The sequence below is a fragment of the Talpa europaea genome (genome assembly GCF_964194135.1).
Source record: "Talpa europaea genome assembly, chromosome: 3".
In the NCBI taxonomy this organism is placed as follows: Eukaryota; Metazoa; Chordata; class Mammalia; order Eulipotyphla; family Talpidae; genus Talpa; species Talpa europaea.
Genome location: NC_140069.1, coordinates 390,808 through 411,429, shown reverse-complemented (window position 1 = coordinate 411,429; position 20,622 = coordinate 390,808). Strand labels below are relative to the sequence as shown.

The 20,622-nt window shown below is 72.5% G+C and overlaps 2 protein-coding genes across 2 annotated transcripts; both read left to right on the top strand.

The window, feature by feature from the left end:
- Positions 1–5,694: 5,694 nt before the first annotated feature.
- Positions 5,695–17,076, top strand: SPATC1 (spermatogenesis and centriole associated 1; the record flags this gene model as incomplete). Its single annotated transcript, XM_084229643.1, has 5 exons — positions 5,695–6,061; positions 11,287–12,021; positions 12,129–12,668; positions 12,765–12,904; positions 16,747–17,076. Exons 1-5 carry the CDS (start codon positions 5,857–5,859, stop codon positions 17,074–17,076), a joined length of 1,950 nt encoding a protein of 649 aa, XP_084085769.1. The 5' UTR covers positions 5,695–5,856.
- Positions 17,077–18,564: 1,488 nt separating this feature from the next.
- LOC311168271 (sphingomyelin phosphodiesterase 5-like) lies at positions 18,565–20,618 on the top strand (the record flags this gene model as incomplete). Its single annotated transcript, XM_084229641.1, has 7 exons — positions 18,565–19,359; positions 19,450–19,522; positions 19,812–19,952; positions 20,023–20,112; positions 20,200–20,263; positions 20,328–20,463; positions 20,526–20,618. The coding sequence occupies 7 exons, from the start codon at positions 18,565–18,567 to the stop codon at positions 20,616–20,618; spliced, it is 1,392 nt and encodes a 463-aa protein (XP_084085767.1).
- Positions 20,619–20,622: the final 4 nt, after the last annotated feature.

Genomic DNA, 20,622 nt, shown 5'->3' with positions numbered 1-20,622 from the left:
CGCGGGAATCGCGCGCGAGGCCCCAGCCGGGAGGACGGGTGTGCCGTCAGGCCCCGCGGGGGACAGCCCGAGGCCGTGGCCTGGGCACCCCCCCACGCCGGCCCCACGCCGGCCCGGCACCGACCCGCACCTCCGTGGCCTCCGCGTAACACACCCGGCACCTGCCGCTCGGTCACGGGCCCTCCCGCCCCGCGCCCCGCAGGACGGGGGCTAAAGACCGGCAGGGAGGCAAGTGGCAAAGGCAGGCGAGCGAGGCCCCGAGGGGAGCAGGCCACTCGGGGAGACAGGCCCGGGGTGGGGGGCCGGGACCACGTCTGCCAGGAGACTCGACCGACAGCTGGGAAGGGGGGGCGGGCGGAGGCCGCGCCAGCGCCTGGGGGGGCGGGGGAGGGGGGGCTCCACGGCCTCCCCAGGATACTCTCGGGGGGGGCGCCAGGCACGGGCCCGCCGGGGCAGGGCAGGGAAGGGCCACTCGGCCCGGGGCAGCCTCGTCCTGACCCCCCTGGAACCCGCCACTGAATTCTCTTCCCGGACTTCCCGGCAGACGCGCCCTCAAAATCAGCCCTTGCGAGCGGGGCTGGTCAAGGCGCAGGCCGGGGCCAGAGTCCAGCGCAGCCCCCACAGGGAGCTCTGAAAAAGGGGAAACGAGACACAGACACGCAGGGGAACCGGCGGGAACCGGCTGGAGCCGGGCGCTGCCCGGAGGCAGAAGCGGAAGCCGCAGGGGGTCCCCTCAGGGGCCCTGATGGGGACACAAAGAGCCTTGCTTGGAACCGGGAGCCCAGGCCGGTCGACGGGGGACAACACGCAGTGTCTCGTCACTGAGGGGGCTGCGGCGCCAGGAGGGGCCTCCCCTTCTCCGTGGGGAGCGAGGACTGGCCCCGGGGACACAGGGCAATGGTCTGGAACCATCACCGGCACGAGCTGCAGGAGCAGAAGACGCTGCCTGCAGGAGAGGGTGCGAAAGGGCCCAGGGTTTCCCCCGTCCCGCCCAGCGAGGCGCTGTCTGCGGGCAGGGCCCGGTCTTGGGGCGCAGCGCGCTGGCGGGGGTACAGCCATGAGCGCTGTTTGGCAAAATCTCAAAGGGAACAGCACAGCCTGGCCACAGCCACCCCCAGCGCACACCCACGGGAGCCTCGCGCCGGCCAATGAGGCAGTGCCGGCCGCTCGTGCCCGCCGGCTCACACCGGCGGCCGCTGGAAACCAGCAAGTCCACACGCGGCGCCTTCTCGGCCACGGCCCGCGGGCGTGCACGTGGGGCAGCCACAAAGATGCCCAAACCCCCTCCTCCAGCACGAACATCCCGGGAGAAATGATGCTTCCCAAAGGGGGAGACGGGTCACCAGACAGACAAATGCAGCAGGCAGTGGGGTGAGGGCCTCGGAAGCAGGGGCGGGCCAGGACAACCTTCCGTCCAGAACCCCCGTCCAGCAGCTGCCACACACGCGGGAGCAGATAACCAGGTTCACAGAGAAGCGAGGCCCATAGAGCTGCCGCCCAGAGGCTTGACCAGCCAGTGCATGCTCTCCACTCAGAGCCTGGGTTCACTTTTCTTTCATTTGATTTAAAATGTATTAAGGGGCCTCCCCGGTGGCGCAGCGGTTGAGCGCTGGGTTGCGACGCTGCCCGCAGCCTCTGCAGCGCCGGTTCCATCCCCGGCTGCTCCCCGGCCACCGGAGGAGGGTCCCACACGGCGCGCAGACCTCTCCTGCCGCCCGCTGCTCCCCTCAGCAGTGTGCTTCGGTCCTTCTGCCTGCTCTGCTCCCCGCTCTGGCGCTGGTGGATTCTCACCCTCCCGCGCTTCTGACTGTGCCCAGTGCTTGCATAAATAAATAAAAATAAATCTTAAAAATAAAAAAAAATGTATTAAGGAGGGCGTCCCTGGTGGCGCAGGGTTGAGTCTCAGCAATATGAAGCTATCAGCAGCCTCTGAGGCACCAGTTTGATCCCCAGCCAGGGAGCTACACACATGGTATGACAGACCTCTCCCGTCTCCCCGCTGCTCCCCTCAGCCGTGGGTTTCAGTAGATCCGCCTGTTCTGCTCCCCGCTCTGTCTCTGGGGAATCCTCTCACCCCCGCACCTCTGGCCTGCACCCCAGCTCTTGTGTGCATAAATAAATAAGATAAATCTTTAGAACGTATAAAGGAGAAGTAAACCGGAAAGGAGTGAGTGCAGCCCAAGCGAGCAAGGACACAGTGTGGGGTGACTGGTCTCAGCGGCCTGGGGAGCGCGGCAGCTCCCTCCAGCGGGCGTCGTGCCGGACCAGTGATGAGGGGCAAGGGCTCTGCCAGGGGTGAAGGAGGCGTCCGCAGGCTCTGGTCTTGTTTGGGAAAAGAACTGAAATACTAATGAGCATATTGCTGTTTGTTTGTTTTTTAAAGATTTAATTTTTATTCATACAAGAACTGGGGTACAGGCCAGAGGAGCGGGAGGGTGAGAGGATCCACCAGAGCCAGAGCAGGGAGCAGAACAGGCAGACTGACTGAAACACTGCTGAGGGGAGCAGCGGGCGACAGAAGAGTTTGCTGTGCCGTGTGGGAATCTCCCTGGCCGGCCGGGGATCGAACCCGCGCTGCAGAGAGCTTCGCAGCGCTTCGCTCAACCCGCTGCACCACCAGGGAGGCCCAGCATATTGCTATTTGTTCTTTTAATAATCCATGTTTATTTGTATAATGAGCAACACACTCACGTGACTCGGAGCTCAGGGAGCGGGAGAAGCCCCGTCCCCATTTCCCTGCCCCGGGGCCTTCCCGGCAGGGCCAGCGTGTCACCAGCTCCAGAGCTGCGGGAGGAAAGCAAGCCCGGATTCTGCCTGTGTACAGAGCGCGCAGATGTGGACGTGTGGCTCAGCGTTTCCAAACAGGTGGAGGGAAAGGAAGGGAAAACAGAGGCAGAAACTCAACAGAGGCGGGAAAGAAGAAAAGCAGACAACAGATCAACGGAAACAGAAACGCTGTCAGACCACGGCCGATGGGGTTTTGCAGAGTGCAGGGTCCTTGGGGTCACTCTGGGAAAGGTGTCCCCAGAGCAGAGAAACAGGGAGCCCGACCGCTCCCACACTTACTGTGCAGGGGATCAGGGACAGGCGCCCCGGACAGGCCTGGGCAGCGGGCTGGGCAGGGCAGGACCCCAGACAGGGCCACTCCAGCGCGGGCGAAGGCCCAGCAGCCGTGGGCGGGAGAGGCCGACGCTTCCGCGAACACGCCTGGACGGCGGGGTCACCTGCTTGTGTTTGCAAAGGCGAAGGCCCGGCCAGTCTCACACCAAACGCAAAAAAAGTGCTGCCGTTGGCCAAGCACCCGTGCGTCAAGGGCAGAACAGAAAGAGAACGCCCCGGGAAAGGGAAAACACCCCCTGCTCCCGGGCGGGCGGAGCAACGCCGTTGGGCGGTCACCCCCCCCCCCAACAGGCCGCTGCCCAGCCCCAGCGGCGCGGCATTCTTGGCGCGACAGGGATGCGCGGCTGACACGGACGGGACCACGAGACAACCCGCGCGGCCCAGACGTTCCTAACAACGGCGGGGACCGGTGGCGCCATCGCCATGGGGCGTCGACTTCCAGCAAAGCCACAACCTGCCGGCCTAGGGCTCAGAACCGCCCCCGGCACGGCAGGACGCGGAGCGGGGGCCCGGGCAGGACCCGGCGAGGGGTGGCCTGGAGCTCTGACCGCGGGGCGTCAGCTGAGAATCGAGCAGCAGAAGGTGCTGAGAAGCGCGCTGGGAGCGGGGAGCGCCGAGTGTGGCGGGCCCGGCAGGGACACGCCCCTCTCCGGGCAGCACAAGGGCTGCGCGCCCACCGCTGCTCCTGGCACTGACCGCCCGGCCCAGCAGACGGTCGAGAAAGACCCGCCCCGTGGGGGAGGCCCCGCCGCCGCCGCCGCCTCCCGGGAGAAAACACCAAACCCCAACTTGCCCCGCCTGATGGGGGCTGCCTGCGCCCCGGCCCCGCACTGGCCCCCCAGGCCGCTGCCTGCCTCAAGGCTGAGCGCCGCCTCCCGGGCCCTGGCCGCGGTCAGCAGTGCCCGGCACCGGCGTCTGCAGATCCCGAGGCGACACCGGCCCCAGAGCCCCGTCGGGTGATCGGCCTTTGGGCGTGGGTGGGCATCTGCGGGGCACCCCAGGGGGCAGCAGCCGCAGCCCGTCCGCGTGGACAGGAGTGGTGCGGGGGGAGGGCCTGGCCGGAGGGCCCTGCCTCAGCAGCTGCAGGCTCTGGGACACGCCCGGCAGGGGCTCGCGATGCCCCGAGGAACCCCAGGCGCAGAAGGGCGCGGGCTCGGGGCCGGGCCGCCAGCCACATCTGGCACTCTCACACGGGGACAAATCTCGAAGCCGGGGACCCCCAGCAGCAGGGGGGAGAGTGACCCCCACCACGACGGCTGTGGCCAGGCCGCCCAGGCGGAGTGGGCCCAGGGGCCTGCAGCTCCCCGCAGCTGGCGGGGACGCTGCCGGACGCTCCCAGCTGCTCCCAGGGACACGTCCAAGGGCTCGGACAGGACAGCGGGGCAGGAGGCACCGAGGGTGGCGGTCTCTCACCCCACTCGCCCCGACTCCAGCCCAGACGCGCGATCCGAATTTATGCGGGTGAAGTTCGGCTGAACCCCGTGCTCCCCAGCCCTCTGCTGCTCCCCCCACACACCAGCAGGTCCGGCCAGCGACGGACACCTGTCCGCAGGGCAGGGCACGCGCGCGGGCATGGAGGGGCACAGGAGGTGAGAGCAGGGGAGGCCTGGCGGGAGGGCGAGGAGGGCTGGGGTCGTGCCAGCCTCCTGGGGGTACGGGCCTCTCGGGCCTCTCCCAGTACAGCTATGCAGCGGGGGCTGGGGGCAGCCGAGGGGCGCGCGGTGGCCAGAGCAGACACGGCCACCCAGGTACCAGGTGGCAAGACGAGGAAGGTGGGAGCCCGGAGGGCGCCAGCCCCCTCCCCACCTGGCCTCCCGCCTCCCGGCACTGGCTGAGTCCAGCGGGCGTGCGCTCCAGCGGCCCTGGTCCCTGGCCACGGTGGCTCAGCCGGACCTCGTTGGGTGGGGAGGGCTGGGACGCCCCATTGTGAGGTCCGGGTGGAATGTCAGGCTCAGACCAGCCCAGGCTGGCGGATCTGCAGCCCACCCTTGCCTCGCCCCCACCAGGAGGGAGCCCAGCCCAGGCCCGGCTTCCCCCCTCCCCTGCTCAGGAGCAGATGCCAGAGCCAGTGGAGACGGGACGTGCTGCTGGACCCTGTGGTCAGGCCTGCAGCCCTTGCTGGGGAGCTCCGGGGCATACGGGCACCCGGGACACGTCCTCGGATTCTTGATGGACACAAGGGCGAGGAGCCGGGCACAGAGTGTGGGCACAGAGGGGGCGTGGCCGGGGTCTGAGGGAGGACCCGAGTCGCCAGAATGGCAGCCCCAAGGTACAGGAAGCCTGGCTTTGGGCGAGGCCTCCCGGGGCCACAGCAGAGCAAATCCGCGTCCTTTCAGAAGAAAGCGGGGTCAGGCCAGATCGCCCAGGCTGACAGGCAGGATCCACCCAGCCAAGGCCAGACACCGGCGAGGAGGGTGGACTCCCTGGCACCAGCCCGTGCCAGAGCCAGGGGCATCTGACCGCCCCTCGCTGCGAGGGGCCGAGGCGCTGGCCGCAGTGGGGCGAGCGTGTTGGCGGGACACGCATGCAGGGAGCCAGAGGGGGGCGGCCGCAGGGGGCTCGGGAGTGAGCCTGCTCCAGCAGAGGGCCAGAGGGGCGCCCAGCCGCTGACCTCACAATACCCAGGCCTGGGGCCAGCCCTGCAAACTCTGGCGCCCCCCCAGCCCGGGCAAGGCCCGGGGCCCTGGGCAGCTCCAGGTGCAGGGCCCGCGCCGGCCGCCCTCCGCTGCCCGGGGCATGTCTCTGCTCACCAACTACGAGGGGCTTCGGCAGCAGATCGAGCGGCTGGTGCGGGAGAACGAGGAGCTGAAGAAGCTGGTGCGGCTCATCCGGGAGAACCACGAGCTCAGGTCGGCCATCAAGACGCAGGCGGCAGGCCTGGGCATCAGCGGGTTCAGCGGCCGGCTCGGCGAGGCGGGGAGCGGCTCTGCTCCGTGCCAGGGTAACTGCCCGCGCCTGGGGAGAGCGGGGGCAGTGCCAGCCCCACCAGCGAGGCTAGCAGGCGGGGTCCCGGGAGTCGGGGGAGGGGCCGGGGCGCACGGCAAGGGGAAGGGAGGACACAGCACCCCGGGATGGAAGGGCAGAGCCAGGTCCAGGCCCCAGGTGGCAGAAGCTCCTGCCCACCCCCTCGGGGGCAGCGCCACAGACAGAGGTCCCCGGCTCTGGGCGCACGGCAGCACCCCCGCCCCACGCTCAGCACCCACCTCTCTCCACGCGGGCCCGGCCACGGGCGGGTGACAGAGTCTAGAAGCCAAGGAGGGGAACTGGACTGGCCTCCGGGCTCGGGAACCCTCAGTGTAGACAGAAGCCCTGGGGCGGCAGGAACAAGAGGGGACGGCAGGGGCGAGCAGGCCGAGGGACAGGTGGGGGCGGCCGGAGTGTGGGGCGCACAAGAGCGAGGGGGGCGCCGCTCTGGGTGGAGGCAGCCGGCTGAGGGGGGCGCTCCTGGGCGGCAAGGCCTGGGGTGGTTGGCACCGTGCCCGCCCCACCGCGCCTCCTTCCCCCGCCAGGCCCTCCCCCCCCCCCTCGTCCCCAGGCCGACTCCGCCCGCAGGCGCTAGCCTAGGCCTCGCCAGCCCGACCTGGGCCCACCCTGCCGGGAACACCAGCTCTGGGACAGCCACACGCAGCTTCCCCGGCAGCCTCCGCGGGGGTCTGGGGCCGCAACCCCCTGTCCCCCAACACGCCAAGGCTGCAGCTGCTCCGCACCCCCTCCACCCCCAGCCGCCCGCTGCGCGGCTTCAACCTTCTGTGGGAAACGCAGGCGCCCGCCAGGCCCGAGTCCCTGGAACGCAGCCGGGGGGCTGCGGAGCCCTGGTGCTTGTGTGGCCCCCACGGCGCCCCCACCTGAAGCCGATCACCCTCAAAAGCTGCCTCCCCTGCTCCTACCACCGGGCCCCTGGCGCCCAGCCTGGCCCGGGCGAAGTCGAGGCCGCCAGCACAGGGGCCCCTGCCCGGGAAGTCACCCCGATGGCCGAGGCGCCGGGCAGGGCCTCGCCGTGTGGAGAAACCAGCCTCCGGGCTCCAGCTCCCCCGTCAGCCGAGAAGACGCCTCCTGTGCGGTCCTCAGGCCGCGCCGCGGCCGCCTGCTCCTGAAGGCGCGGGCTCCGGGGCCAGGAGAGGCTCTGAGGCCAGGGGAGCCCAAGTAGCTGGCGGGGAGGGGCGCCCCCGCGGCACCCCAAGGGCACGTCCTGCTCCAGGCCTGGACCTGGGTTTTGCGGGGCCCAGAAGACCGGCAGGTCGAGCGGCTGTGCGCGCGGGGGTCGCGGGCGTGCGGGCGAGGGGGCGGCGCGGGCGGGCCTGCACGGGTGGGCTGCGCCTGGGGCCGGCCGAGCCTTCTCTGCTGGGGCCTCCCGTCTGTGCGGGTCGCCGCGTCAGGGCAGCCGGGGGCAGGCCGGAGGGGCTGGGCCGAGGGGAGCTGCCCGGGGAGGCAGACGCGCATCCCGGAGACGGGACAGGAGGCGCCGGCTGCGCCCTCCGGGAGCGGGAGGGTGGGCTGAGCAGCGCTGCCGGGACGGAGGGAGCGCAAGTGGGGCCGAGGCTGCGGCCTGGGTGACCTGCCGTGCCCAGCAGGGGCAGAGCCCCGCGGCTGCCCAGGCGGCCGGTCCTTCCTGCCCCAGCCCGCGAGCGGCCTTCACCACAGTCGGCCGCCGGCGCCCCACCTGCCCGAGCCCGCTGGACAGCAGGCCTCCGGCCGCCCCACCGCCTCGCGCAGGAGCGCTGCCCAAGCCCCGCCGGCCGTCGCCAAGGCCACGGCGCGCGCACAGGGACTCGCAGCTCGGCGGGGGCTGCCGGGCGGCCGGGAGGAGCCGGGGGGCACCAGGTCCCCGCGGCCGGCCAGGGCTCCTGCAGGCGCCACGGCGGGCCAGGAGCTCGGGGAGCAGAGGAGCCCTAAGTTCAGGCGGGACCTCCCGGGCTGTCGCTCAGGCTCACGGCCAGGCGGCCTGGCGCGGGCAGAGCGGGGCGCGGGCAGAGCGGGGCGCGGGCTGAGGGGGGCGCGGGCAGAGCGGGGCGCGGGCAGAGCGGGGCGCGGGCTGAGGGGGGCGCGGGCTGAGGGGGGCGCGGGCAGAGCGGGGCGCGGGCTGAGGGGGGCGCGGGGAGAGCGGGGCGCGGGCTGAGGGGGGCGCGGGGAGAGCGGGGCGCGGGCTGAGGGGGGCGCGGGCAGAGCCCGAGGTCGGAGGGAGGCCAGGGGCGAGCCAGCAGCGCTGCGAGTCTCCCCGGCGGCCGCGGGGAACAGTGAGCAGGCCAGGCTGGGGGGCAGGAAAGGGGGTGCTGGCGGAGGGGAGCCTGAGGCCGGGGAGCCCAAGAGTCACGGAAGCACCACAGTCCAAGCGCCGACCAAGGCCCCGCCCCGCCGACCAAGGCCCCGCCCCCGCCGACCAAGGCCCCGCCCCGCCGACCAAGGCCCCGCCCCCGCCGACCAAGGCCCCGCCCCCGCCGACCAAGGCCCCGCCCCGCCGACCAAGGCCCCGCCCCGCCGACCAAGGCCCCGCCCCCAACGCCAGGAGGACCCTCCCTCGGGCCCCGCCCCCAACTCCCGCGGCCCGCCGCCTCACCAACCTCTCCCTCAAGACCCGGCCCCTCAAGCCCACAGGGCCCCCGTTCCCCTCGTGACTCATCCCCCCTAAAATGGCCCCCTCCGGACTCACCTTCCCCATCTCCCAGTCGCTCCCCTCCGCAGCCTCCAGCCTGTCACCCCCGACGGGTCCTGTCCTCGCTGCGGATCCGACGCCAGAGCCCGGCCGCCAGGCTCGCCCCGCCCGGGCCCCGCCCGACTCGGGCCCCGCCCCGCCCCACCCAGAGTCCCAAGCCGGGCCCCGCCCCTAGCCCCGCCCAACTCTGCCCCGCCCCGCCCAACTCGGGCCCCTCCCCATCCCGAAGCCCCGCCCAACTCGGGCCCTGCCCCGTCCCGAAGCCCCGCCCAGCTCGGGCCCCGCCCCGCGCCGAGCCCCGCCCCTCGGCCTCCCGCTGAGCGGCCCCTGTGCCGGGGCCTGGGCAGCTGCGGAGCCGCCCGCGTGGGCCTGGCCTGGCCTGGGGCGAAGCCCGCCCGCCGGGGGAGCGCGCCGCGCGGGCCAGGAGGCCGCGGGGCGGGGCGGGGCGGGGCGGGGCGGGGCGGGGCGGGGCGGGGCGGGGCGGGGCGGGGCGGGGCGGGGCGGGCCGCGGGGTCCCCAGTCCGCAAGGGAGGCGGGGGGTCGAGGGAGACCGCGGGGCGCCGCGGCGGAGACGGGCGCCCCCGAGAGCGCGCGGTGAGCGGGCCTGTGGCGGCGGCGCCAGGTGTCCGGGCTTCCTAGACCGGCGCGGGCCTGCGGCCGGGGCGGGCGGGCCTGGGGCGGCTGGACGCCGCCGCCCCGGCTCCCTGGGAGGGCCCCGGCCTGCGTCAGCCCGCGCCCCGCTCCCTCGGGCCCGCGCCCCTCATCCCGCTCCGCGCCGGCCTCAGGCCGCGAGGACACCCGGGGCGCCCGCCGCCGGCCGAGGGGCGCAGCAGCTGGGGCTTGGGTGGGCGTCCCCGAGGGGCCCGCGCGCCCTGGGCACTGCGGCGCCGGGGAAGGTCCGCGCTCGCGGGGCAGCTGCAGGCGTCTGGGCAGAGGGGAGCCGGCGTGAGGGGTGGTGGTGGCTGCGCCCCATTAGGGCGCTGCGCCCCCCCCAGTCCCCTGCAGGGTTCGGGCGAGCTGGGGCTGGCGGCCGCGAAGGCTTCCGTGGCGCAGGCCTGAGCCCCACGGCGGGGGGCGGGGCCAGGCCGAGGGGCGGGGCCAGGCCGAGGGCTAGGGGCGGGGCCAGGCAGCGCCTGTGGAAGCAGGTGGGGGCCTGGACACCAGCCCAGGCAGGGCCCGGAGGGTGTCGACGCCCTCCCACAGCAGGGGGACCCAGCGCCCGGCTGGGCCGCCTCAGGGCAGAGGGGCAGCAGGGCACGAGGCGGGCTTTTCCGACACGCCCCGGGCGCCGCGGGGGCCTCCCAGGAGGCCGGCACAGCCTGTCCCTCGCGCGCGGACCCGGGCTTATAGCCTCACTGGGGTGCCCCGCCCACAAGTCTGATTGGGCCACTTTTCAGTCCTGCGGCTGATTGGGCCAGTTACCAATCAGCTCATACCACCTGATTGGTCCATTCCGCATCCCGGAAGTGTGCTTTACATAAAAGGGCTGAGGCGCCACTGCCTCCACTGACCCAGGCGGCGGGTCCTGGAACAAAAGTCTGGTTGGGCCGTTTAGCACCAATCAGCTCATGGCTCGCACCTGATTGGCCCGGGCCACAATCCAGGAAGCGCGGTGTTATATAAAAGGTCTCTGAGGCGCAAAGGCCACAACCGGCTTGCGGTGGAGCCCCAGGGTGCGAGGGCCACTGCTCCTGCCGGCTCCCCTGCTGAGCGGCAGGGTCCGGGTATCACCTCCAGGCGCCGAGCACAGAGGGGACCCTGGGTGGAGGCGGGCAGGAGGGTGGGGAGCCAGCGGATGGAGGTGGGGGCGCGGGCGGGCTCACATGTGGAAACGTCTGAGCGCGCGGCCACCAGTGTCCACGCTGCGCCGCAGGCCCCCGGGCCCCTCACAGAGCAGCTCCGCGTCTCCGTCTCTCCGAGCCTGCACCGGCGTGTGCGCCTCTGCCAGCCAGGCAGCTGGAGGCGCTCGTGAACGCTGCTGCCCGCTGCTGCCCGCTGCTGCGCGGGGCCAGCCCTCTCGGGGCCCCCAACTCGCTCCTCTGGAAGGAAAATGGGAGGGAATGGTGGGCCTGGGCCTCTCCAGCCCCCAGTGGAGGAAAAGGTCCTCACCTGACCCGCTCAGGAGGCATAGAGAGGACAGGTCAGCTCAGCTCAGGGAGGTGCGGACCTTGGCCACTCTGCCACTCTGTGAGAGCGCCGTTCCCTGAGCCTTCCCCCGGCCGGCTCAGTGCCCCCGGCTCCCACAGGGATGGCTGAGTGCTCCCCCAGGTCCCAGGGCCGGCTCAGTGCTCATTCGGTGTCTCTGGGGCCAGCTTAGTGCTCCCCAGGGTCCCACAGGGCTGGCCGAGTGCTCCCCGAGGCCCCTGGGATGGCTCAGTGCTCCCCCAGGTCCCCAGGCCAGCTCAGTGCTCATTTGGTGTCTCTGGGGCCGGCTCAGTGCTCCCCCGGGTCCCCCAGGGCTGGCTGAGTCCTCCCCGAGTCCTGGGGCCGGCTCATTGCTCATTCTGTGTCCCCAGGTGTCTTCTTGTCCCCGTCCCTGGCCACAGCGGGTGAATCTGTCCTGGAGGAAATGGGGGTCGTGGCTTTGGCGCCCCTGGCTGAAATGCTGAACAGCTCGCAGTCCAGTCCCCTGACGGGCCCTCTCAACACGCTGCTGTCCAGCCCAGGGCCCATGTCACAGAGCACCCAGCTCACCAGCCTCCTGACAGGGCCCCTGGGCAGCCGCCTGACCAGCCCCATTGCTGTGACCCCTGTGGGCACCCTGCCCAGTTCCCTGGGGCTGCCCTCCACTGGCTCCCTGACACCCAGTGGCCCCCTAGCAGCCCCCCTGGCCATGTCCCAGGGGGGCCCCCTGACCAGCTCCCTGGGGTTGCCTTCGACAGGCCCCATGTTGCCCAGCGGCCCCCTGGTGGACCCCCTCGCCATGCCCCAGGGGGGCCCCCTGACCGGCTCCCTGGGGCAGCCTTCAACAGGCCCCCTGATGACCAGTGGCCCCCTGGTGGACCCCCTGGCCATGTCCCAGGGCAACCCCCTGATGGCCCCCATGACTAGCCCCATGGCCCTCTCTCTGGGCAGCCCCCTTTTCACCTCCACACCTGCATCTCTTGGGGTCTCTCAGAATCTCCTGGCCAACCCCATGAGCAATCTTGTGGCATCGGAGACCCAGGGGGTGCGGCTGGCAGAGCCACCCCAGGGAGCCCCCGCGGCCCCCCACCCCTCGACCTGCACGGTGCCTGCCACCACCTCCAAAGGTAACAGATGGGGGTGGCCCCCGGGGCGGGACCCCTGCCTGCCCGGCGTTGGGTCCTGCTCACTCTAACCCGCCTCTCTCTCTCTCTGTCCCCTCCCCATGTCTCAGCCCCAGTCACCACTGAGTACCCCCAGCCAACCCAGGACCCCGAGTCCCTCAATGTGACATTCGGGGGTGCGCCCATCCAGCCCTCCAGCTCCATCAGTGCTGCGGGCACAGCGGGCCCCACACCGGCCTTCTACGGCACCTCAGATGCCTGCACCCAGCCTGGTGCCCCCCAGGGACCAGCCGCTCCTGCCTCTGTCCCCGCCTCCCAGACTGGCTCCCCCGCTGTCCCCGCCCCCCCTCCTGCCCCCACCCCGGCTCCCTCAGCCACACACGCCAGCTGCCCCCCCTCCAGCACCACCCAGGTCGCCCAGGACACCCACCAGGCCCCCGCTCAAGCACACCACTCCCCCACACGGCCGCCACCCAGCTCCCGCTCCCCTCCACGCAACCCCCACTCCCCGCCTCGAGCCCCATCCTCCGCGGCTGCCGTCCAGGGGACCCGGGCCCCACGCGGCCCGGACGTAGCCCGGAAGAGCACCCCAGACCCTGAGCGCAAGCTGACCCACCGCAAGACCTGCAAATTCCCTGACGGCGCCCGAGGTCAGCGGCCCGCGGGGGGGCAGGGCCGGGGCTCCCCGCTGTCCCAGGAGGCCTCCCGCTGCCTGCACCTGACCCCTCCCTGACCCCTTGTCCCAGAGCCGAAGCAGCCGGCCTGGGAGAGGCTGGTGGGGGAGATCGCCTTCCAGCTGGACCGCAGGATCCTGTCCAGCATCTTCCCAGAGCGGGTGCGGCTGTACGGCTTCACCGTTTCCAACATCCCCGAGAAGATCATCCAGGTGCGTGGGGCGGGGGATGGCCTGGCCCGCCCCGGCCCTGGCCCCCAGCCGGCCAGGGTGGCGCTGAGTGCGTCCCGGGACCGCCAGGGCCTGCGGCCAAGTCACACGGCCTCGGGGGGAGGGGGGCAGGGGGCGTCCCAAGCAGGATCAGGGCCCTGGGGGCGAGGGGGGGTGCAGGTGGGGGTTGCGGGTGCCGACTGCTGAGAGGCCATCTAGAATGAGCCCTTGTGCCCTACTCCCGCCGCTCCCCCTTCCGCCTCCCACCCCCGAGTCTGGGGTCGCGGGCCGGGGCCATCTGGGCGGGGCGACCCCGCTCCTGTGGGTGTCTGTGTCCAGGTGAGCACTTGCCCGTGCCCTCAGGCCAGCCTTCGAGTAGGGCTCTGCATCCCCGCGGTCCGGATCCGCCGCCCTCCGTCCCGGGCTGCGCCTCGCGCCCACCCCGCTCCCGGGCCGAACGCGCCCTTGGCCTGCACTGGCTTCTGGCGGCTCAGCCTGGCTTCGCCCACTGGCAGCTCTGCCAGGCCCCGGTCCTAGCGCCAGACCAGGGGCGAGAATGAGGGTGGCAGGGGCCGGCCCAGAGTGCAGGGAGCGCGCAAAGGGCGCCACCAGCACCTCCGCGGCCCCCGCGCCCGCTGTCCTCGCCAGGGCCGGGGCCGGGCACCCAACTCTTCCACATGGTCTCGGCCCCTCCGCCCCCCGCGCCTCCAGGACTGTTACATCAGCGCGCCCAGTCCCGGGAGACGTGGAGTCCCGACTCTCACTTCCGCGGCGGTGGTCGGGCCAGGGAGCCTGGTCGCCCCAGCCCCCGGCGCCCGCGTGGGAGCTCTCTGCTTGCACCAGGGCCAGCGGGGGGGGGGGGGCCTCTGCGGAGCATCCGGGCATGGGGCCCCGCTGGGCAGACGTGGATGTGCCCTGGAACGTGCCCTGGCACCAGCTGGCCGCAGCCATGCTGAGGTGGGCAAACGCCGTGGCAGCACGAGAACGACGCCTTGCCAGCGCGGCAGCCCGTGGGCAGAGACCACGGCGGCGAAGGCCCACGCCGCTGCCCACGCCGCCACTGGACACTGGGTGGTGGGCGGGGCCGTCCTAGGAGGCCCGTCTAAGTGGAGGGTGAGGCTTGAGAGCTGGGGTCGCTGCTGACCCCCGTGCGGGCTCCTTCTGTCCACGCGCGGGCGCGAGATTCCACCTTTACGCACCGGTGGTGGCTTTCGGGGAGGAGGCGGGAGCAGGACAGTGGAACGTTTGAGGACATTCGGGGACCAGCATCCCCTGAGCCAGTGGCCAGCTGTGGCTCCCACACCGCACTCACGGGTCACTCTGCCCAAAGGCCACCATCCACCCTCAGAAGCGCCGCCTCATCCTGCTGCCCCAGGGCCGCAAGCTCACTGCCCAGCCAGAGGCTCCGGTTCCTCCCGAGAAGGGTCTCCACGGAAGCCGCCTGTGGGGCCTGCGGACCCAGTGGCCCTCTCCAGCCCCGACACCAACATCCGCCCGCCTGAGTGTCCCGGGGACGCCTCCTGGCCCGGGGCCCTGTCTGGCGGGCCGTCCGCGGCTCCCGTCTGGACCCAGTTCCGCTCTGGTCTTTTATTCCCAGCTCCGGAGCATCTGTCCTCCCTCTATGCCCTGTGTGGGCCCGGCTCCAAACCAGCCGGGCCCTCTACCTGGGCCGCCGTGCCCAAGCCAGCCGCCGCGCCCAGGCTGCCCAGCTTCACGCGGAGGAGTCCACCGCTCGCTGGGGACGCCCCGTCCCCGCCGAGATGGCCCTCTTCTCTCCTAAGACGTGCCGGCGTCTCCTCGCTGGCCGACCGCCCGGCCCCCACCCCCCGCACGCCCGGCACCCCCAGCCCGGCGCAAAGGGCCTCTTTTTTGGAGATGGGGCTCTGGCACGCCGCTTCAGGCACCCCCGCTGCTCCCCAGGCCAGCGGCACCGGCGCGAGGGGGGCCGGGCCCTGGTGTCTGTCCGGCGGCTCCTGCGGTGCTCCGGATGCAGCGGGACCGTGGCTGGCCTGGGTGACGCGCCTGCCCCACAGCCCGCCGCGCGCGAACGGCCTGCAGGCGTGCAGGGCCTGGAGCAGCAGAAAAGCCACACGGCCTCGCCTCGCGTTCCAACCCGGCGGGCGCCCCCCAGGCCCGAGGGGCGGACGTGCTGCCCGCCAGGAAGGGTGCTGTCCCTCTAGGAGGCCAGAGGCCCGCGCGGACACACAGCCGGCCGGCGCCCTGGGCCCATGAGCACGCAGCGGGGGGCCCAGACAGCCACGGCCGGCGGCTGGGATTTGGTGCAGCTGCCCGTGAAGGGCCAGTCCCCAGCCCCCTCGCCCCCCTCAGGCCTCCCCTCCGCACGGATCGCCCAGGGCCCAGGCTCCCGAGCCACAGGCTCCACGGAGGCACCGGCACAAAAGCCCCAGCAGCAGCTCAGTCTCCGCCACGACACTTTAGAGGCGTCCCTCGGCCGCATTTGCTGCTTTTCTAAACCGTGAACAGATCCCGCATATTCTAGAACGTTTCTTCTCTCTCACTCTGAGGTGACCGCACCCCCTTCCGCCAATGCTGACCCACGATAAGAGTTTCTGATACTAAGTCACCCCGCAGCCTGGGCTGCGAGGTTTGGGCAGGACTTGCGAGGTCCGCGGCGTCCCCGAGACCCCGAGAGGCGCCGGGAGCAGGTGCGCGGCCCCGGGGTGGGCGCGGGGGCACCGGCGTAGCCTCGCCCGTTGGCGGAACTCGGCGACTGTCAAGTGCCTGCAGGACGGCGCACACCTGCCGGCATCACCTGGAGGACGGTGGGGCCCGTTCCTGGTCCTGTCTGTGGGACTCGCCCGCTCTCGTTTTGCTGCTCCTCTGGATCCACCCTTCGGATCGAGCCTAAATTTCTGCTCCTTATCCCCATCTTTTCGCTTCCTTTCGATTTGCTTTACTATTACTTTTTTATTTTATGCACACAAGAGCTGGGGTGCAGGCCAGAGGTGGGGTGAGAGGACTCCCCAGGGACAGAGTGGGGAGCAGGACAGGCGGGTCCACCGACACACACTGCTGCGGGGGCGGCGGCGAGACAGGAGAGGTCTGCCGCCCTGGGGGTCCCTCCCTGGCTGGGGTGGACTCAGCGCACAGAGGCTGGGACAGCTTCATAATGTGAGCCTGACCCCTGCGCCCCACTTTTCTTTCTTGAGCCGAGCACTTGGGCCATTTCATTTCACGTTGCGTCAGCTTTTAGATAAAGGCCTCTGGGAAGTTGCCACTCATCGAGGAGGTACTGCAAGCCCGGAGCAGTAACTTCAGCCCGTAACTTCACACGCAGCTGCACACGTTGGGCGGTCACAGCAGGGCCTGCTGAGCACAGGGCTGCGTGGCTGCCGGCTGCCGGGGCACCTGGGAGGGGAGGGCCCGGCTGTGTGGGCGCACTCACTGTGAGCCCCCAGGACAGGCTCAGCCCGCCCTGGCAGCTGGAGCGGTGCTGGGGAGGAGCGCATGTGCGCAGGCCAGGGGAGTGCGCAGGCCTGGGGAGAGGGATGTGGGCGGGGGTGACAGTGGAGGAGGCTAAGGGTAGCACGGCAGGGAGCCAGGCGGAGGCCTGGCAAAAGCCCGGGGGCCAGGTGCCCCAGGGGGCAGTAAGAGCCCCTCCGTGCCCTGTGGCAGGAATGGGGCAAGTGGAACAGGCCCTGGGGACTCACTGGCCGACCCGCCAGGCCTAGCCCGCTGGGCCCTCCACTGGCCCGCAGGGGCCTCTTTTCCAGGCCTGCCCTGCCTGGCGCTCACCCCCGTCCTGGCCTCCCGCAGCCGTGGCCAGGGCCTCCGTCTTCCCCGCCTGTCCTGCAGGACCACCCTGACAGCCGCTGTCCCCACAGGCCTCCCTGAACCCCCACGACCACAAGCTGGATGAGGACCTCTGCCAGACCCTCACGCAGCGCTACGTGGGCATCATGAACCGGCTGCAGAGCCTGGGGTACAACGGGCGCGTGCACCCCGCGCTGACGGAGCAGCTGGTGAACGCCTACGGCATCCTGCGGGAGCGGCCCGAGCTGGCCGCGTCCGAGGGCGGTACCTACACGGTGGACTTCCTGCAGCGCGTGCTGGTGGAGACGGTGCACCCCAGCGTGCTCACGGATGCGCTGCTGCTGCTGTCCTGCCTCAGCCAGCTGGCGCGTGACGACGGCAAGCCCATGTTCATCTGGTGACCGCGGCCGCACCCCAGCGGCATTAAAGCTTCACGGCCACTGGCCGCGGCACAGGGGGCTGCCTGCACCGCCCCTCGGAGCCACCACTGCATCCGCCCATCCTGGGCCCCAGAGCTGTGTGCCGGGCAGGGCAGGGCAGGGCAGGAGGCGAGGAGGCGTGTGGGGTCGGGGACGCAGCCTGGGGGTGAGGGGCAGGGGTGAGGAGCAGAGCAGAGCGTGGAGCAGGACGCCCAGGGGAAGCGAGACCAGCATGTGGGCAACAGCTCCTCCGCCTGCACTAGGCAGGGTTTCGGGGGGGCCTTCTGGAACCCCACTGGGGGCAGCGGCATAAAGCAGTCTCCGGCAAGGGCAGCCAGGGCAAGGAGCGCCTGGGCAGACCCCACCTGCTGCAGGGGCAGGTGTGTGGGGACCCCAGCCTAGGGCACTCCTGGAACACCAGGGTCTGGATTCCAGGGGCCAGGCAGGGGGCCGGAGTGGGGGCTCCTGCCCTCCACCCCCAGCCCCTGCTCCTTCAGGGGATCCAGCAGCAGCAGCAGGCGGCCATGCTGCAGACCCACGCGGACCTGCTGGTCATCTGTGGGGACGGCGGCGGCCAGGCAGGCCAGCAGCACGGCCTAGCACCAGACCTCAGTGTCCAGGGAGTCAGGACTTACTCGGGAGTGGGGCGGGGTGCAGAAGCCCCTACGCTGCCCTGCCAGGGAGTGCGAAGGGCAGACCTGCCCCAAACCCCAGAACAATTTTAGAGCCAGCCACTGGGCTGGTTTGGAGCTGGCGAGGCAGATGCCATCCTCAGGCCGCTCAGGAGCCGGGGGCAGAGCGCTGGGCGCTCACACGGGCTCCCCGGCTGGGGGGGGGCAGCTGCAGGGGGCGCAGCGCCCCCCCCCCACCCCCCCCGCGCCGTGGACACTCCTCCAGCGTCACAGTCGCCACCTCTGCGGGCCTGCCCTGGGGTGAGCCCGGCGGGCCGGGCCACTCGGAGGGTTGGGGCTGCCTCTCCAGCCTCAGGCCGAGCCTGCAGTGCCGGGCCCACGCGCGCAGTTCCGCAGGTCGTGGAGGGAAGAGGGTGTCGCGAGCGCAACGAGCGCAACGAGCGCCGCCCCCAAACCCCCCCCCCCCCCCCCCCGCGCTGGTTGCGGCTGCGCCCCAGTACTGATTCTCTTCGAGCGGGCTCTCCCGAGACTTGAGGGGCGGGGTGGGGGGGCGGGTGCAGGGCACCTGGGGCGGGGGGGGGGGGGGGGGCGGGTGCAGGGCACCTGGGGCGGGCCTGTGGGGGTCGGGGCCCTTCCGCTTGCCGTTTCCACTCCAACCGCCGCCTCGGACGCGCGGAGCCGTGAGCAGAGCGCGGCTCCCCGAGCGCGCCCCGGGGTCGCGGGGCCCAGCGCGCTCCCGCGCAGGTTGCGCCACCTGGCCTCGAACCCCGCGACCCCCCCGCAACTCCCGCCAACGCCCCGCCGAGTCGGCTCGCCGGGTGGAGACGGTGCCGGCGCCATGCCGGCCCCGCCCCCGCCCGCTGGCGCCCTGCGGGCCTCGCCCTTCGCGCACCCGCTGCTGCACGGCCTCCACGGCCTGGCCCGCGCGCTGCTCTTCCCGGCCTACTGGGCCCTGGACCGGCTGCTGTGCTGCTGCGCGCCCTACCCGCGCCCCTGCGGCCTGAGGTGGCTGCGCGGCGCGGGGGCGCTGCTGCTGCTGCTGCCCTGCCTGCCCCTGGCCCTGCCCGGCCTGCCGCTCTGGCTGCTGCTGCAGGCCTGGCGCCGCCCCTTCTGCTACCAGCCCCCGCCGCACTGCTGGGCGGCCCCCGCGCCCTGGAGCGCCCCCGCCGAGCCCGCGCGCAGCTTTGGCTTCCTCAGCGCCAACGTGTGCCTGCTCCCCGACGGGCTGGCGCGCTTCAGCAACCTGCCGCACAGCCAGCGGCGGGCCGAGGCCCTGGGCGCCCTGCTGCTCGCCAGCCTGCAGGCCCCGCGCCCCGGCGCTCCGGGCGGCAGTGCCCCGGGGCCCGGCGGGGTGCTGATATCCACGGTGCCGGCGGGCCTGGACTTCGTCTGTCTGCAGGAGGTGTTCGACTTGCGCGCGGCCCGCCGCCTGGTGCGCCGCCTGGTGCCCGCCCTGGGCCCGGTGCTGTACGACGTGGGCAGCTTCGGCCTGCAGCCCGGGCCGCACCTCAAGCTGCTGGGAAGCGGGCTGCTGCTGGCCTCGCGCTACCCGCTGCTACGGGCCACCTTCCACGCCTTCCCCGACGCGCGGCGCGAGGACGCGCTGGTCTCCAAGGGACTGCTGTCCGCGCAGGTGCCCGCCCAACGGCCGCGCCCGGGCCGAGGGAGGGCCGGCCGGCGGCACGAGTGGACGAGGGTGGCGGGGCTGTGCGCGGTGTTGCAGGTGCAGCTGGGCTTCCTGGACGGGCGCCGCATCGTGGGCTTCCTGCACTGCACGCACCTGCACGCTCCGAGCGGTGAGCGCGACCTTCAGCCCCGGGCAGGCCCGCGCTGCCTCTGCGGCCCCCACCCCCGCCCGCGCTGCCTCTGCGGCCCCCACCCCCGCCCGCGCTGCCTCTGCGGCCCCCACCCCCGCCCGCGCTGCCTCTTTGGGCCCCACCCCCGCCCGCCTGTCCTCGCCCCACCTTTGCTCGAGAGGCCCGAGGAGTGCCGGCGGACGCCGAGATAGGGGCGCGGCTGGGTGTCGCGGTGCGACGGCACCCCCGGCTGAAGCCCCGCGCGCCCCCCCCGCCCCCCACCGCGCAGAGGACGGGCCCGTGCGCTGCAAACAGCTGACGCTGCTGCTGGACTGGGTGGAGCAGTTCGAAGCCGCAGGTCGCCAGAGCGACGAGGCCGTGGCCTTCAGCGTGCTCCTGGGCGACCTCAACTTCGACAACTGCTCGCCAGGTGAGCGGCCGGGGCGGGGGGGGGGGCGGGGGGCGGCCTGGCCCCGCCCACCGAGCGCGCTCCCCCGCAGGTGACGCGCAGGAGCAGCAGCACCCGCTCTTCAGCCGCTTCCAGGACCCCTGCCGGCTGGGCGCGCGCCAGGAGCAGCCCTGGGCTTGGGGTACCGCCGCGGGGCGTGGGCGCGGGGTGGGGGGGCCGGGGCGGGGCGGGGGCGCGGCCCGCCGACCGCTGAGCCCCCTCCCCGCAGGAACCGTGCTGTGCGCCTCCCGCCTGCGCCACCCCGAGGCCTGCTCCCCGGAGCTGCTGCGCAGGTGGGTGCCCGCGGCCGCGCGCCCTCCCCGCGGGGGGGCCGGCCCTGACGCCGACCGTCCTTAGGGCGCTGCAGCGCGAGGAGGGGCGCCGGCGCTACCTGGCGGGCCCGCCCCGCGGAGCCCCGCGGCCCCGGCCCTGGCGCGGCCGGCGCCTGGACTACGCCGCGTTCCGGGGAGAGCCCGGCGGCCCGCTGCGCCCCGTAAGTGCCACGCCCCGGCGGCCGGGCCCCGGCCGGCCCGCACTCACCGCGCCCCCCCGCAGGAGCGGCCGCAGGTGGCCTTCAGCACGGCGCTCGCGGGGCTCACGGACCACCTGGCGGTCGGGCTGCGGCTGCGCGTGGCGCTGCGGGCCTGACGGG